The sequence below is a fragment of the Folsomia candida genome, unplaced genomic scaffold (genome assembly GCF_002217175.1).
Source record: "Folsomia candida strain VU population unplaced genomic scaffold, ASM221717v1 Fcan01_Sc002, whole genome shotgun sequence".
NCBI classification, from domain to species: domain Eukaryota; kingdom Metazoa; phylum Arthropoda; class Collembola; order Entomobryomorpha; family Isotomidae; genus Folsomia; species Folsomia candida.
Genome location: NW_019091194.1, coordinates 4,948,596 through 4,965,015, shown reverse-complemented (window position 1 = coordinate 4,965,015; position 16,420 = coordinate 4,948,596). Strand labels below are relative to the sequence as shown.

Here is a 16,420-nt window from a genome sequence, read left to right as displayed (position 1 = left end):
AATTTTGAAAATTTGCAAAGTTAGCAATTATAACATGCATAAATGCGTTGGCTATTTAACAGCATAAAAATCCGGCTCAAAGTTTCTTTATGTATACATACATAGTGAAGTAGCTAACTTGTGCTTAATGTGCAATTACTTATTTATTAAACCTGAATTCGTAAGCACTTTTTAGCAATATGAAATCGGTAGTATATTAAAACTTTCCAGGATTTTTAATGCATTTGTTTCCTTAGTGTGCGTTATATATTATGGAAATCTTATTACATACATATATATTGAATACCTAAATCTATCGTTTAATATAGGTATACAACATTCATACAATGTTAACATAAACATATGTACTACCTACAATTTCAATAATTTTATGATTTCGTACTTCGTACTAAGGATTTGCAATATGCATGTAATCGGCAAGACATCATCGCACAAGTTATTTTGCTACATAATCAATAAGAACCACCATCAAATTTACTGTAAACAATACATGTAAGCTTTAAGAATTAAGCTAGAAAAAATAAAAGTACCTATGTAATTATTGAGAACAGCGAGGTTATAATTTTTTTGTAATTAATCAAGATTATTTAATTTAGAAATAAAAATTTAAAACAACATTTAAATTAACATATGCTAATTAAAGTATATTCAAGTATCTGGAATAAATATTATTTGAATACATACATAAATACGTACGTACATATTTATTTATTTATTTTCATTAATTTACCGACCACATTATGCAAAAGTTTTAAAAATCTCCGCGATTTAATATCACATTATTTGTATTAGATATTTGTAAGTATTGGTAATTCTGGTAATTCATCGTCATCGCAACTAGATATGCAACAGTAATCCTATTGATAAAAAAAAATAATCCAGACAAGTATGACAGAGTTTCAAAGCTTCGAGTCTGAGTATTTTTTTAAAATTAATGAATGAAATCTAAATACTTTTAAAAGTTTGATAGGGAGATACATACACACATAATTATATAAATCACAATATTGAAATTAGAATGAGACCTTATTTTTGCATTAATGCTTGGACTAAATATTGGACTTTTAACATATGGCGACATTTTTTAAAACCTTCGCCTCGTTTTTTATTTGCTTTTGCCTTGTGCAACTTTGGCGTCTGCTCGTCATCAATCTGATTTTTCATGGTTATTTTTATTACTGGCAGCTACTAAGGCACAAATTGCTGCACATGTACCTCCAGTGACCACGACGACTCCGATACTGGGTGAAGAAATCCCTGAAAGCGATGCTGCCAACGCTGCTCCAGTCGCTTTGCCAACGGAATAAGTCACTGGAGCAGCAGCGATGACCACCGAACGGACGGACAATGGACCCCAATATGATTCTCCCGAATGTGGTGAGGAGTCTTGAAAATGAGATCTATCATCCAGCTCCCGACTATTCCCGGAACCCATGACCACTTTAGTTTCTATGGTCAGTTAGGAAATCAAAATCAATTACAAAATATTTTTTAGTAAATGATTATTCTCACCACGAAAGTAATTTTTAAAAGTATAACCTACAAAATCAATCTTTTTACCTTAGGTCATATGCATATTTTGAAAAAGAGATTCAGTTGTGATAAATACAACTGTAGACTGGCAGGAAATAAAAAATGCCATGGTTTTGTCATTAATAATTTGTCAATATTTTTCAGGATATCACACATCGATCATATGTATTCTGATTAAAATTGGAGTGACATGATTTTATGTTTGTATGTACGTGTACATATGCATACAGGATTTAAGATGTTGTTGTTTACAGAGTTTTTAGTCTCCTTTGCTAGATGACCCAGTCATTCCATAAATTTTAATTGTGCCGATTGATACAAACAACGATGGGTTATTTTTTGGCTTAGGAGGACAACCCTTCACCGACAGAATCACCGATCTTGATGCCCTTTGGATATGTTGTAGTCCTAGGTGAGTCTAGTAAAAGTGAAGGAGGATTTCATTCCATGGCCCCATTTGCGCCCGCCACACCCACTCAAAGAGGAATCTTATGCCAAACTGGTCGCATTAAAAAATTCACCAAAAATCCATTTTTAATGATAATTTGATAATTTTTGCACCTTTTTGATCCCAGATAGTTGTTTTATCGTATCCGACATGAATTTCAATTTTTTGAATTTTTTGAATATTTTCGAAAATTTCGTAGATTTCGAAAAAATCAAAATTTCAAAAAAGTTGAGTTTGCTATTGGATATGATAAAGCAACTATCTAGGGTCACAAAAATGCTTAAATTGTGAAAATCCGACCAAAATTGGATTTTTGGTGATTTTTTTAATGAACCAAAACAGGGTATTTTTGCACCTTTGAGTGGGTGTGGCGGGCGCAAATGGGGCCATTGAATGAAATCCTTCTTCACTTTTGCTAGACTCACCTAGGACTACAACATATCCAAAGGGCATCAAGATCGGTGATTCTGTCGGTGAAGGGTTGTCCTCCTTAGATTTAGCTTTGAATAAATAGTGAACTTAAATACATATTTACTTTACATAATGCTGTATGTATTATTTCCGTTTACTTCAATACAGTGTACTTAATGTAATATCTAAGTAAATGCATGCAAATATTTATTGCCAACAAGGAAGTTTCAGCAACTCGGCTCAAATACATAAAGATATTCTGCCTTTGACACTTTCAATTTCAATCACTCATTCTTAGAATGCGTACCAAACCTCGCCGGTACACCCGGAAATGTTGATGCACATACTGTTGAATCAATCCCAGCAGATAAGCCAAAAGATAAGTAAAACTTCCTGTGTATTTATTTCTACATATTTGGTCAAACCACCTCGTTGGTTTAAGACGTACCTAGATATGAATAAAATTTGCATTTTAGGATATTCATATTCGCTCAGCGATCAGTAACTGAAATTTTTTCGAGTAATTTCGGCATTTCTGTGAAACCTAAGGTTCTAACTACATGAATAATATCTATATTATAAGCTGGAAATGTTTGTCTGCAACGGAAGTGAAAGTAAATGTTCCGCAACGGAAGTGAAAGTAGAGAAAGTTGAGTTTCGAATGGCGCGAAAATTCAAAATAAACTCAAAATTTAAAAATTAAAAGTCAGATTTTGGGGGTTGTCTGATGGTGGTTATCTGGGAGTGGTAGTCTGACGGTGGTTATCTGGGAGTGGTTGTCTGATGGTTATCTGGGAATGGTTGTCTGATGGTTATCTGGGAATGGTTGTCTGATGGTTATCTGGGAGTGGTTGTCTGATGGTTATCTGGGAATGGTTGTCTGATGGTTATCTGGGAGTGGTTGTCTGATGGTTATCTGGGAATGGTTGTCTGATGGTTATCTGGGAGTGGTTGTCTGATGGTGGTTATCTGGGAGTGGTTGTCTGATGGTTATCTAGAAATGGGTGCCTGATGGCTATCTGGGAGTGGTTATTGTGGGAGTGGTTGCCTGATGATGGTTATCTTGGACTGGTGGATTTCTGGTTGGGGTTATCCGATGGCGGTTATCTGGACGGGTTATCCGATGGTGGTTATCTGGGGGGTTATCCGATGGTGGTTAACTGGGGGTATATCCGATGGTGGTTATCTGGACGGGTTATCCGATGGTGGTTATCTGGGGGGTTATCCGATGGTGGTTATCTGGGGGGTTATCTGATGGTAGTTATCTGGGGGGTTATCTGATGGTGGTTATCTGGGGGGTTATCTGATGGTAGTTATCTGGGGGGGGTTATCTGATGGGGGTTATCTGGGGGGTTATCTGATGGTGGTTATCTGGGGGGTTATCCGATGGTGGTTATCTAGGATGTTAATCATGGGTGCTTATCTAACAGTTGATATATTGGTTGCCGTGACCACTTTACTTTAAACTAAAGTAAAGTGAAGTGAAGTGGTGGTCAGATCAGGGTATACAGGATTTTCCACTTTACTTTAAACTAAAGTAAAGTAAAGTGAAGTGGTAGTCAGATCAGGGTATGCAGGATTTTCCACTTTACTTTAAAGTAAAGTAAAATTAAAGTGGGTTGGAAGTCAGTCACGGGTATGCAGGATTGTCCACTTTAGTTTAAAGTAAAGTAAAGTTAAAGTGAAGTAGAAGGTGGTAACGGGTTGGTCACTTTAAAGATAAAGTTAAAGTGAAGTGGTACAGTTATGTATATCCGTGGCTGAGTTCCAATTCACTTCCAGAGCACTTCGCAGTGAAGTAGCCAAGACAACCAGCTCAAGATAACTACCATGACACATTTAATTTTGTTTAATTCACTAATTTCCAGAGACATTTCATTTGGCTTATTTTGAATTTACGCGTCATTCGAAAGTATCTTTACTATCACTTTCGCTGAGGAACATTTACTTTTACAACTTCGTTGCCGGCAGACATTTGCAGTTAATAATTCTCGCTGGCCCGGCGGGAGACGGGCTTATTCGCTAGTATATTTATAATGTACCAGTACACATCTAAATATATCATAGGAAAATAATCTATATCCCTGTTAATAAGCTTACAAAATGGATTAATCGATCCTTCATTCGTGTATCATCTTGGCTTTACTTATAATGATGGGATATCCGCTCATCATAGCATTAGTCGTGATTGGTAGGTTGTAAATTAATTATTATTGGCTCATACTAAATTCTAAAATTGTACGACTCATAATTTCTAGCTATTTATGGATCTCACTCGACCGCTATTATTCTTTCTTCCGAAGAGAACATTGTTGTGGAAAGGAATGAAGTCTCAAAACATCATATCGTTGATCCGACCGAATATAATTTTATGGCACGAATTTTCAATAAATCACTGGGTTCCATGGAATGTGGGGGTTTTCTTAGGTCAATGGACGAAGTAGTTACGGCAGCTCATTGCATTTATAATAATGACACGAAGAGTTTTAAAGATCCGGAGGATTTTCTCGTTGCCGTTGGATGCGTCAATCCCATCACTAAAAGAGAGATCTTGTTTAAGAGGCGTAGAGAAGACGAATCTGGATGCAAATTTAGAAGCGTGATAGCTTTTAAAAATCATGAAGATTATAACAGGTAAAATTATGCAGTGAATTTGATACATTTTTCTTCCATAGTTTTAACATTAGAACATGCGTTATGAAAATAAAGCAAATCCGAAATTGTACCAGTATATACTTGATGAGTACAAATTATCTTAAATTTCAGCATCACACAATCTGGCGACATGGTTGTTTTGAAGCTAGGAACGCCATTCAAACCTTCGCCCAGTATTGGGATCGCTAATCTTCCTAAGCATGGCTACATCGCCTCCGGTTCTGGAATTCTGCTCGGATATGGTTGCACAAAGACTAGTTGCGACAACAGTAAGCTTCTCATGGCAGAAGTGTCCATAGCGAGGGGCCAGACTTGCGAAAAAATCTGGAAATCTTCCTGGATAAACAACGAAACCCAATTTTGTACTAATTCTCATGAAGCGGGTGGTTGCCATGGAGATTCTGGTTCTCCATTACTTTGTTTAGATAAGGACGGAGGGCAAGTCGTATGCGGAATTCTGTTACGTGGGACTCCGAACTGTTCCACGGTAGGTAACGTGTACGCCGATATTGCCGCTAATCTAGAGCTTCTCGGGGTACCCAGGCCACTAATTATTGAATGTCAATACTGTATACGATGGTTTATCGTGCTTACTGAAATTATTTCTGTTTGCATCGTTATGTACTGTATTCATTCGGTGCATATAAATGGGGTTAAAAAGACTGAAGTGTTTGCCCTTGTACTTTTCTCAATTATATTCGTGGGCGGAATAACGGTTGGATTTCTGGATTATTGCACGAAGGATGATGAATGATTGAGTTTCATGATGTGGGTTATATATTTATGTAAATACCAATTGCTAGATGGCGAGATTGTGGAAGAAGGGTTGTGGAGGATCTTGAAAAGTTAATTTATGGAATGTAACACACATTGTTTGTAAGGATTGATGAGTTAAATAGAAACTAGATCTCTTAGTGGAAGACGCGTGATATTCATGAAAACAGAAAACGGGAACTATGAGACTAAAGTTTTGAGTAACAGATTTGTGTATTTAATAATTTTATCAATTTACTATTTATACATATTTAAAAGTTTTATACCTAAGTCGTGCCCGAAAACTAAAATGGTTTGTTCTTGCTATGATAAACTACAAATAAATAAATAAATGCAATTCTGTAAACGCAACTATTGCCATATACAATACTTCCTTTCCACATCAAAATCGTCAATATGAATAAATAAGAAATTCAATACATATTCATATGCTAACAAAAGACTGATTTATGATTAGTAGCCTAATAATTTTTACGGTAAATCGTTTTTCTAGCAACTACATGTAGGTATTGTAGGTATGTAAGAATGAGCACAAATATTTGTGTAACTATCAAACCGTGATGCTATCATGGTGGATAACTCTTCACTTGAAAAGAAAAAAAAACTTTAATTTAATACAAGCAAGTTTCACAGGACAAGATATCACATCTGATACCTATGAACCATTGGGTTACATAAACGTATTGAAATTATTACAGTGTATCGTTTCTATTTTTTAACGAAACGTCGAATTTTAAAGTCACATTAATATTTTACTTGTAAACATACATATGTATCTGTCTAAGGTACAAAAAGATTTTGACTCTCCTGAAAAAGTTCGCCCTTTCATGTGTAGAATCACGTTATACATATAATTATTTGGGATTTTTAGACTGACAATCTGTAGCTCGACTACATTTTTTAAGTAGTTTGATTAAAATATGGTCAAATTTTGAACTACTTGCAGAAATTTGTTTTCATATTTAATAACTTTTTCAATTTTTTCATATGGTGTATCCTTCATAGCTTGCTGTTCAATTCTTTTCCATCTCTCATTTCGTGCATTGCGAAGTATGCCTTGCAGTGCATCAACTTCTATTTTTGAAATATTTTCCTTTGATGATACCTGTAATTTTCAGATTAAAAAATAAATAAACACGACTTCGAAACTCCAAAATTCATAGACAATCTATAAGTATACCGGTTTTGGAACCGTCCTTCGATGCACTTGATACATCAAGATGGCGTGCAGAAGTCTCCAAAACGTAAACTCTGGCCAAGTCTCCGGAGTGAAATGGATGTAGGCTTGGGTAGTCTCCCACATCATAAAATCAGACAAGCGACAATCGCCCCCTGTTCGGATGAGCATGTCGACCGGACGCATATCAGAGAGATGTTGGGACTGTTCGACGAGATATTCGTTCCACTCGCATGGATTGAGATGCGAGTGAAGGTTAACGTTTTCTTGGTTCTTAATACTGACAGGGAGAGAAGTTAAACTTCGTAGAATCCCTTCTCGACCTGAAGTACATAAATAATGACATAATAAATAAATTTGTATTGTTCCTAACATACAGATATTCATCCTAATTTTACCCGTGTACACTATGGCCACGTTCAGCTGGTACGGTTTAAAATTTCTCGTTTTTACCATCAAATTTGCCATTCTGTACCGTAGGCTGTCTGGACAATTTTCCCAGTCGCCAATAAATTGGATACATGTGTCAATATTTGTACCAGAGTCACTACGTACACATGATACGAAGGGGCTAAATTAAATTATGTAAATAAGGTGAAAGGTATTTGGTTTGACATACACACGTTGTAACATCTTTGTGCAATTGTGTTCAATTACATTCATCAAATTGGTCACTTCTTCCTTGTTTCTTCTAAAATTCTCTGACGAGAAAGCATAGACGGTCAATTCTTTACATAAAAGAGCTTTCGCAAAACGGTCGACATCCGCAAGAGTTTCAGCCCTAAGCAAATTAAGTTATAAATTGAATATTCAAAATTGAGCTTTACGATTAATTAATGAGAAAATTGTATACATCTGAGTTTTCAAGAAATACATAGAGAGATAAAAATTTTCTATGTAAAATATTTGCATACCCTTTTAAATGACCAAACAACACCTTCAACCCGTTGCGTCTTGCATACCGGCGATTTCTAGGAAAAACAGGTTCTGAATAATTTACTTTCTACTACATCTTTGAAAAAAATATATATTTTTCACTCACCCATCCATTATTATTGCTATGTGTTCCGGCATTGGGCCCATTTTAACTATGGACGAAGCCAAAATTTCCAGAATTGACATTTGACCGGATTGCATGGCCATTATGGATCAAATAAGTATTATGTATATGTAAATAAATATGTAGCAATAAATTATTCACCGGACTGCCAAATAGCTTGTGAATCTTTGCTCATTTTATACATCTTCCAACCATTTTAAGAGGAAGGAACTATGGGAATTATTTTGTGCAATCATCGATGTAACGTGTCCCATTGACGTGAGTAAAAAGGCTGGTTATGCGGTATGAAATTTAACATAGGCAAATATTGCCGAATTTCCAAGCATTTACTAGTTTCGCAAGATTAATTACTCTGGGTAACCAAAATTCCCTCTTTGGTATAAAAAAAACATGTAAAATATTTGCTAGATATTATATAAATTTCTATAACGCTATGAAATTAAATATTGCGGTGTAGATAGTTCATTGCCTACAAAAGTCAGCAACCTAGTGTGTGATGAACTCACTATCTGTATATCAATTTTTATTGCTCAGCAGATAAAAAATCGGCCTCGAAAGCAATAAGTCAAAAAATGGCTTGTAATTTGAATTCAAAAGGTATGGTAATGATACAATAAATTTATTTTGTACATTAAATACCACAAAATTATTGAAGTATTTACTGATGTTTTGTATGTATATGAAAATTATCCCTAAGTCTGATGAATATTTATATATGCGTATGTGTAAAAATTATAAATATGTTCTATGTAAACATGGAAGTAGAAAAAAATCAAGCTTATGTCGAATAAAGAGTTAGCTCGATACAACAACAAATAAAAAATGGTGCACGTGTGATACTGTTAAACAAATATGTATCTATGTATTTTATCCTCAGTAATTATGTTAATTGGATACGTAGATACATATCATCTGCAATAAATTGTGCAGTTGTATTTTACAAAAACCAAAAGTGTAGCAATAACATGTTACAGGATTTTAACAACATTGACCACTTTGAGATTCCAAATTTCAATAAAAAAAAAGTAAAATCGTTATTCTGTTGAATGCTAATGTTCACTTTAACTAGTTATGTTTTCGTAGCCAGATTTTAATTTTATTAAATAAAAGAAACGCACCTATATAATAGTGGATCAATCACTATTTTTATGTTAGCAAAAAAACTTCCCACAAACAAGAGATGTTGTTTTAAGGACTGCAACAATATCAAGCGATTTACTTTTGTAAGTATGTGAATATTTATGTGAATAATTGTGAAAATGATTGTTCAGCAGAATTGAGATAAGTACCCGGAGAACTTATACTGAAATAAGTAGTTCAGATTTGATGCAGCCGTAGCTTCGTGGATTTATTTATAAATACCAGAAATTGAAAACGATGACCATCAATCGGGAACTCAACTTCCACAAAGCTCCAACTTATTACAGAAATAGAACAATCGGAGTAAAGGATATTATTTTCTTTTAATTATCTATGACTGATTTTCCATACAAGACAATTGTTCTTGATATGATCAACTGACACGATTTTCCACTTATGTATGTATGTATGTAAAAGGATGACGTACGACAATTATGTATTATGTTATATAAATATATGACAATGAGTGTATGAAAATTGTCCATAAGCCAATTTAATCCGACACTTCCTTAAAGGGCTCACAAATATTAACTTGCCTCATTTATGTACATATGTACAACATACCTATATCATTTATGTCACGCTCCCGATCAGATTTTTTGATTGGTCGAAACACCTAGTTCTCGCTATGATAGTTTTCATAAGTCACTCAAGAGCCGGTTTTATTAGGTTTGGAGTAAATTATATAACAATAAATACGAGCATAAGTATGTGTATATTCTATTTATAATACTTATCAGCTAAGTAGACAGTTTTTCTACATATCTATGTAGATTCGAAATCTTTATTCTGAAAGTGTGTTCCTGTGGCCTACCTATCGTGCAATTAATGTTACATGCTAGCAACCCAGAGTTTGTATAATTTGTTGTTAAATAAATTAAAGCAAGACGTTAAAATTTTGTCAAATTTTGCAAAATTTGGGCCAATTTATTTGGCGGAGTGATTATCTTCGTAATCTTTTCAATTGACGTATCCTTTTTGGCGAGTCGTTCAATCCTTGCCCATCGATCGTTCCGAGATTTCTCTAAAACGGGTTGTACAGATGCCAACTCAATCTTTGAAAGATGTCCAATCGCCAATGACTAAATAATATTTAGTCATACATATTATGTTTAATGACAAATGGGGTTATTTCTTTAGACTGAAAACATGCACATACCCAAACAAATGTAAATAGGTATTATATATTTATTTGTACCTGTTTTGACACCTTCCTCCTATGCACTTGATAAACAAGCATGGCATGGATAAACTCCTTGAAATTAAACTCTGGCCAGGTCACGGTAGTAAAGTGTATGCAGGCTTGGGATGCCTCCCACATCATAAAGTCGGATAAGCGACAATCTCCTCCTGTTCGGACAAGAAGGTCGACAGGTCGCATGTCGAGCAAGTGTTGAGATTGCTCGACGAGATATTCGTTCCATTGGGACGGCATGAGACGATGGAGATCTTCACCTTGTTCGTCATTGTTCATCGACAGAGCATCCAAGCTGCGTAAAATACCTTCGCGACCTATCGAGCAGTGCCAACGAGCAATTGATAATTATTTACATAGATTTTAAACCTAAATTGAGCACTGTTACCTGTGTAACCAACCGCAATGTTGAACTTGTAGGGTTTAAAGTGTCTCGTTTTCTGCATCACGTTAGCCATTCGGTGTCGTAATTCTGCCGGAAAATTGTCCCACTTTCCCATCATTTGGATGCACACATCCTTTATGTCTCCACTTTCTCTTTGACGAATTAATTATATATTGCAGTTTGCGTTACGAATCATAAGCTTATGCGTGTATTACATACATTTCTTGCAGCCAACAAGCACACTGGCTTCCCATCAAATCCATCAGGTGGTCAACTTCTTCTTTCGACCGCTTGAAATTTTCGGATGAGAAGGCGTACACGGTCAACTCCTTGCAACCCACCGCCTTTCCCCAGCGATCCAAATTCATCAAGTTGTCCGCCCTGCTCAGAAACGAAAGACCAGAATTTCATTTAAGAACGCATTGTGTAAACAAAGTGAATCTAGTGCATTTACGAAAAAAGTAAGCATTTTCAGCTATTCATAACGGAAGAAATTGTTTATCCGCAAATATGACAAAAGGTTAAAATCAATTGGGCATTCAAAAATTCGATTCCTTACCCCGCCTCATGACCATGCCGCACCTTCAATCCTTTCCTCCTCGCGTAGCGTCGATTTCTACATATATCAAATTCTTCAGATTAATTGAAAACCTCAATTAAAAGATAATAACCACTCACTCACCCGTCCATTATGATCGCGACATGATCCGGTACCGGCCCCATCCTTGCCATGGAGGTCATCAATATTTCGAACCAAGATAGAGATTGGGAATCCCTATGCATTATGTTACAGACGATTTTCAATTACCTGAAATCTCAGTGTTTTACCCGAGACTGGTAATAGTGGTATTTGAGCGTTCTTTCTTTAAAGGTTTCTTTGGTACATATGTACAATGCTTATGTAACGAAAGTTCAACGGCTAAGCAAGTATGTGTAATAGTTAAGCCGGCAATTTATCTGCAATTTAAGTACACCTCTATATCGTTATCATTATCTTACTAATGGTTAAAAATAATGATATCGCCTTTATTATTTTTTTCTTAAAAACGAATGAGTATCATGTTGCAACCTGGGTCATCACTACTTGCTCTGCGGTAGTAGAAAAAGTTAAAGAATCGCACATACTTCAAATACATACATACATGGATACATAATCTGTGAGATTGGCTTTGCTTGAATGTACATACAACAGATTTTTAATACAAACCGTCATTTTACAGGCTAGTCATTAGATATACTTTATGAATATGACCACAATAAATTAATGGATGTACCTTCGGGGAAAATGAACATGTTGATCGTTGTTGCACAATAAGGCATGGAACATAAGAATGAGATCCACTCTAACACTCCGTTAACAACAAACGTGGAAAAACATTAATATCAATCAAGACCCACTTCTGCCCGAAAAATTATTTTTCTCTTATTGTTTAAATTTTAATCTTTCAATTGAGAGTTCATGGATTGATTGAAATTGAAACCCATCAAAACGAATTCCACCAGATATTGAAACTGATCAAGTATAATCTGACGATAGTCCTACTAAATATCTTCAAAAGAGGAGGACCAAGTTTAGTTTCTGGAAGTACTTATGATACGCTGTGTATCATACACAGACGTATGAACAGAAGTGAACTATTTACCATCAGTGAGGCGAATTCAATTCTTAATTATTTTGACCCAGAATGAAGGAAAAACCTGATTTGTATCTGTAAGTAAGTATGACGCGATGAAAAATAGTGATTTAATTGTACAAACGTGATCTACGTATGTACATAATAATCTGCACAATCAGTTTTCTCAGAGCTTATGATTAGGTCCTTAACCATTTGATCTGTGAAAGTGGCATATGTCGCTTTGGCGACTTGTCCATAATTCGTGACAAAGGCATATGTCATCGCCAAAATCCGCTCCATAACCCGTGACGATGACATATGTTGCCACAGAAAACCTTACCTTAATTCGTGACGTAGACGTTTGTCGTTCCCTGGCAAATTCGCCATAATTCGTGACGTCGACATTTGTTGTAGCCCGAACCAGGGCTTATGTAATTGTCATGTCCGTCCGTCTGTCTGTCTTTCGATAACTCTGGAACGAGTTGGCCGATTGACTTGAAATTTTTACCAGATGCATATTGGACAAAGCTAGGAACCGAGTTCGAACATGGGCAAAGTCGGTCCACTGGTTGACCCGAAGGGGTCATCTGGATGGGTAGGGTATTATGCACCAAAATTTCGAAATTGTCGTAGAAAGCTGAAATTTGGTACAGAGGTACTAAATGGGTCCTAAAGGAAGGATATGAACTCAAATTGGTAAAATTTTCATCTGGAAGGGTCCTATTGGGTGACCCATACTGATTTTTCAAAATCGTCATATCGTGCTGAAATTTGGCATTTAGTTTTCTTATGGCTCTTCATGGAAGAGTATACATTGGAATCTGAAAAATTTTCATCTGGAAGGATCCTATGTGGTGACCCCCGCCAGTTTTCAGGAATTAACATAGAAAGCTGAAATTAGGACCAGAGATCCTTACTGCCTTCTGATGAAATAATTTAGGAAGGTAAATATGAACAAAAATTGGCCAGAGGGACACTAGGGGGTGGTCCACACCGACTTCTAAAAATTGATATAATCAGACGAAATTTAGTATGGAGTCGACAAATAACTTACGATTAGCATTTACCCCATAGGGTACGTCAAGATAAAAATCTATTCAATTCCATCTCATATTCTTCCATTGCAAGTCATTATCAACTTTCATACAAATTTTGAATTTTCGTCACCCTTGACTTCCACCGGCCAACCAGTTGACCGATCGAACCAGTCTTCCAACCCGAGTTGTGTATTTGGATGGTATATGTTATGATATATATGTGGTGTATGGAAAATTTCAAGTCGATCGGAAATTATAAAAAGAGTTAACGTGGGACAGACGGACAACACGGGTACATAACCGCTGGGTCGGGCTAAAAATTAAAAATTTTTGCGAAAAAGTTGTCACGAACTAAGATATTTGACTGGAATTTTTGGTTACGAATAGTGATCCCTTAGAGATAAAGCTCCCTCACGAATTAAGGCAACTCTACTGTCGCCTGGTGACACGAATTATGGACATCGTAACTTTTACTTGTCCTCTTTAAATGGTTAATAATTTATATTTTGTAAACAAAAATATTATAACACTTGACCTTCAGCAGTATATTATGTAATACAATATTCATGTATGTATTTTTATAGATTGATCTCGCTGGAAGATCTGACAATAAATAGAGGAACTTTCCTCAACTGCTTTTACATGCATTCATTTGGACCACTTGTGTACATATGTACTAATTACGTACGATGTTCGTTCAGGGTACATCATTTCCTACCTCAACACTTACGACATTTTGATGCAATATTTTTCCAGGAGCACTGGTTTTACTTTCAAGCCAATATTAACTTAACAATTCTGTGTCTTATAGCACTTGCCATGAAACTCATGACCACAAGCATTTCGCAACTTGCAAAAAAATTAAGAAGTGCAAATGTAACAAAACCGACTAAAGTTCCATCATCACGGCTCACTAACTACTTATTTCATTACTCTACAAAATCTAAAGTTCTTAAATATACGATTTGCTATTAAATATGGAGAATGGTAACAAAGGAATGAAAGGTAACAAAGGTAACAAAGGATATGAACTAGCCCCCTGCGTGGTCAAGTTCTCTATAAATGTTGACCAATTTTCCAAAAGATTAAGCACCTCGGTTCAAAATGCTGTGACATCTTTCTGCCACGTTTCCAAATTGGAGAAGGAATTTTCATTTTTTATCCCACCAATCTTTCAGTAAGTGAATAAACTTAATAAAGTTTGCGTCTTACATAAAATAAATTTCACAATAATTCATTTTGCCACCTAAAAAATCCCGCAATTCCAGATGCATCAACCAAGATGCTATTTCACAAGATTCACAGCAAGTAGCTTCCCTCAAGTCAGAGTTGGAAGATTGGGTGTCTGACTTTTATGGGTCATTTATTAAACCTGCATATGGAGAACGGGTTGTCAACCACGCTGTTTCTTACGTCCTCCGATTATGTCCCAGTTATCCAATTCATTCAGAAAAATTTCGCGTACTTTCGCACTGTTTCATCATCTCGACAATATTGGACGATTGGCTTGACGATACCAAGTCAAAGTCTGGGTGGACTGACGATGATGACAAGAACGAGCTTGATTTAAAGAAGATTAAATATTTCGATATGGTCAGAGAAGCAGTAGTTGAAGCATTCAAATATGAAGATTCTGACGGGATTGGTAAATAAATTAGTAACAATTTTTTAACATGGTCGTGATGAAAATGTGATCTTTTTAACAAGATTTGCACGATTTGGAAACGCATGCCATCAACATGGAAATGATAAAGGATCAACCATTCCTCTTCGTGATTGCAGATTCGGCCAAAGAAATTTTTAAGTTTGCTAAAACTGCAAATCCTAATTTGTCAAATGGAAAGTTTCTAAAATTGTTGAAAATTGAATTTGTTCGTTGTTTCGAATCCCTGGGGTGGACTTTTGTCAAATCGAGAGAAGGAGGATTAGACGACTATTGCGTGGACACATTTAGATATTTTAGGACGTTGGTATGGTGTCTAATTTTTGAAAAATGAAATAAAAATTATACAACTAATATTTGTAAATCTTCCATAGGAAGCTGGACTGCCCATTTACATGAACGTTATCAAGATGCTAGAAAATATCGAGCTACCTCAATTTGTCCGAATCCACCCAGTCTTCACCAAATGGCATGAAATTGCAGACAAGGTAATACTACATGTGGAAAAATTGGTATTCATTTATTTCGCAACTAGTTTTTTGTAGTTCGTGGGAATCTTAAACGATTTGCTCGGACTGCAGAAACAACTCTTGTACGGAGAGGAGGATGGCACAGTTTTCTTCAAAGTGAGGAAAGGGCTATCCTTAAATGATGCGATTGATGACGAAATTAAAGTTCTCGAGTATGTGCCTAATTTACCAAGAAAATTAAAATGAATTGAATTGAATTACGGTTTAATTTTTATCAGGGAATTGGTGAAAGATTACATAAAATTGCGGAAATTTGTACTGACCAAATTCCCTGATTGTAAAGAACTTCCGTTGTACGTCGAATTTGTTGAGGGGTGGTTGTTCGGGTCACTGTACACTTTCAAGGACTCCAAGCAGTATGGGATGCAGGATCAGATTCGTGTCGAAAATTGTGAAATTACTCGAACGACAATGTAATGAGAACATTCGTGCCAAGAATTAACATCAAGTTTGAGAACTTATTTACGTACTTATTTAGATGACATTACGTATTTACTTCATAATTCATAATTTCGTAATTTTTCATGCAAAATTTGTATGGAATAAACCAACCTTAAATTGATGTAAAAATAGTTAATTTAAACATTAACATAGTACTTACATATATCTATATTTGAATGCATCTTTGGTGCAATTTGCAAAATATTTTAGGGAATCATGTAATTTTTCTCCACAGATATGCATAGAATATGCATATCTATGTTTTTCTCAAAACCAGAATTGCTCTAGACTAATTAAAATTTTGTCAAAGTAAATTTTAATAAATTTGTCATCTAGAATACGAGGACAGCACAAA

General features: G+C 35.5%; 4 protein-coding genes and 1 long non-coding RNA gene across 8 annotated transcripts; 2 read left to right on the top strand and 3 right to left on the bottom strand.

The window, feature by feature from the left end:
* Positions 1-124: 124 nt before the first annotated feature.
* On the bottom strand, positions 125-2,397 carry LOC118434637. 2 transcript variants are annotated; one of them, XR_004834161.1, is made up of 3 exons: positions 2,337-2,397; positions 1,561-1,951; positions 125-1,449 (listed from the first exon to the last, which is right to left on the bottom strand). It is a non-coding gene; the product is annotated as an uncharacterized LOC118434637 (long non-coding RNA). The 2 variants fall into 2 exon arrangements; XR_004834160.1 differs by lacking the exon at positions 2,337-2,397 and having other exon boundaries at positions 440-1,449; positions 1,561-2,160.
* Positions 2,398-2,831: 434 nt separating this feature from the next.
* On the top strand, positions 2,832-6,172 carry LOC110844277 (chymotrypsinogen A). 2 transcript variants are annotated; one of them, XM_022090446.2, is made up of 4 exons: positions 2,832-2,941; positions 4,488-4,583; positions 4,651-5,026; positions 5,159-6,172. In XM_022090446.2, the coding sequence occupies exons 2-4, from the start codon at positions 4,544-4,546 to the stop codon at positions 5,799-5,801; spliced, it is 1,059 nt and encodes a 352-aa protein (XP_021946138.1). In that variant the 5' UTR covers positions 2,832-2,941; positions 4,488-4,543; the 3' UTR covers positions 5,802-6,172. The 2 variants fall into 2 exon arrangements, with proteins under 2 accessions (XP_021946138.1, XP_035704364.1); XM_035848471.1 differs by having other exon boundaries at positions 2,855-2,941; positions 4,460-4,583.
* A 99-nt stretch (positions 6,173-6,271) lies between these two features.
* Positions 6,272-8,230, bottom strand: LOC110843220 (dehydrodolichyl diphosphate synthase complex subunit DHDDS). The gene is made up of 6 exons (XM_035848472.1): positions 8,041-8,230; positions 7,913-7,969; positions 7,618-7,779; positions 7,397-7,545; positions 7,002-7,321; positions 6,272-6,926 (listed from the first exon to the last, which is right to left on the bottom strand). Exons 1-6 carry the CDS (start codon positions 8,139-8,141, stop codon positions 6,735-6,737), a joined length of 981 nt encoding a protein of 326 aa, XP_035704365.1. The 5' UTR covers positions 8,142-8,230; the 3' UTR covers positions 6,272-6,734.
* A 1,445-nt stretch (positions 8,231-9,675) lies between these two features.
* LOC110844943 (isoprenyl transferase 1) lies at positions 9,676-12,391 on the bottom strand. Of its 2 annotated transcripts, none has more exons than XM_022091282.2 (7): positions 12,053-12,391; positions 11,461-11,553; positions 11,338-11,394; positions 10,998-11,159; positions 10,782-10,930; positions 10,397-10,710; positions 9,676-10,280 (listed from the first exon to the last, which is right to left on the bottom strand). In XM_022091282.2, the coding sequence occupies exons 1-7, from the start codon at positions 12,103-12,105 to the stop codon at positions 10,089-10,091; spliced, it is 1,020 nt and encodes a 339-aa protein (XP_021946974.1). In that variant the 5' UTR covers positions 12,106-12,391; the 3' UTR covers positions 9,676-10,088. The 2 variants fall into 2 exon arrangements, with proteins under 2 accessions (XP_021946974.1, XP_035703282.1); XM_035847389.1 differs by having other exon boundaries at positions 11,461-11,735; positions 12,053-12,295.
* Positions 12,392-14,120: 1,729 nt separating this feature from the next.
* On the top strand, positions 14,121-16,041 carry LOC118434201. Its single transcript, XM_035847082.1, has 6 exons — positions 14,121-14,608; positions 14,700-15,076; positions 15,139-15,401; positions 15,469-15,582; positions 15,640-15,776; positions 15,843-16,041. Exons 1-6 carry the CDS (start codon positions 14,409-14,411, stop codon positions 16,039-16,041), a joined length of 1,290 nt encoding a protein of 429 aa, XP_035702975.1. The 5' UTR covers positions 14,121-14,408.
* Positions 16,042-16,420: the final 379 nt, after the last annotated feature.

Bases quoted from the DNA above. Each gene is read 5' to 3' on its own strand.
- LOC110844277 (XM_022090446.2), top strand. From the start codon at position 4,544: ATGATGGGATATCCGCTCATCATAGCATTAGTCGTGATTG. The intron at 4,584-4,650 runs GTAGGTTGTAAA...CATAATTTCTAG, and splicing joins CATAGCATTAGTCGTGATTG to CTATTTATGGATCTCACTCG. The intron at 5,027-5,158 runs GTAAAATTATGC...CTTAAATTTCAG, and splicing joins AATCATGAAGATTATAACAG to CATCACACAATCTGGCGACA.
- LOC110843220 (XM_035848472.1), bottom strand. From the start codon at position 8,141: ATGGCCATGCAATCCGGTCAAATGTCAATTCTGGAAATTTTGGCTTCG. The intron at 7,970-8,040 runs GTGAGTGAAAAA...TGTTTTTCCTAG, and splicing joins ATAGCAATAATAATGGATGG to AAATCGCCGGTATGCAAGAC. The intron at 7,780-7,912 runs GTATGCAAATAT...TAATTTGCTTAG, and splicing joins TTGTTTGGTCATTTAAAAGG to GGCTGAAACTCTTGCGGATG.
- LOC110844943 (XM_022091282.2), bottom strand. From the start codon at position 12,105: ATGTTCCATGCCTTATTGTGCAACAACGATCAACATGTTCATTTTCCC. The intron at 11,554-12,052 runs GTACATCCATTA...CATAATGCATAG, and splicing joins CATGTTCATTTTCCCCGAAG to GGATTCCCAATCTCTATCTT. The intron at 11,395-11,460 runs GTGAGTGAGTGG...TGATATATGTAG, and splicing joins GTCGCGATCATAATGGACGG to AAATCGACGCTACGCGAGGA.
- LOC118434201 (XM_035847082.1), top strand. From the start codon at position 14,409: ATGGAGAATGGTAACAAAGGAATGAAAGGTAACAAAGGTAACAAAGGA. The intron at 14,609-14,699 runs GTAAGTGAATAA...CCGCAATTCCAG, and splicing joins TTTATCCCACCAATCTTTCA to ATGCATCAACCAAGATGCTA. The intron at 15,077-15,138 runs GTAAATAAATTA...CTTTTTAACAAG, and splicing joins TGAAGATTCTGACGGGATTG to ATTTGCACGATTTGGAAACG.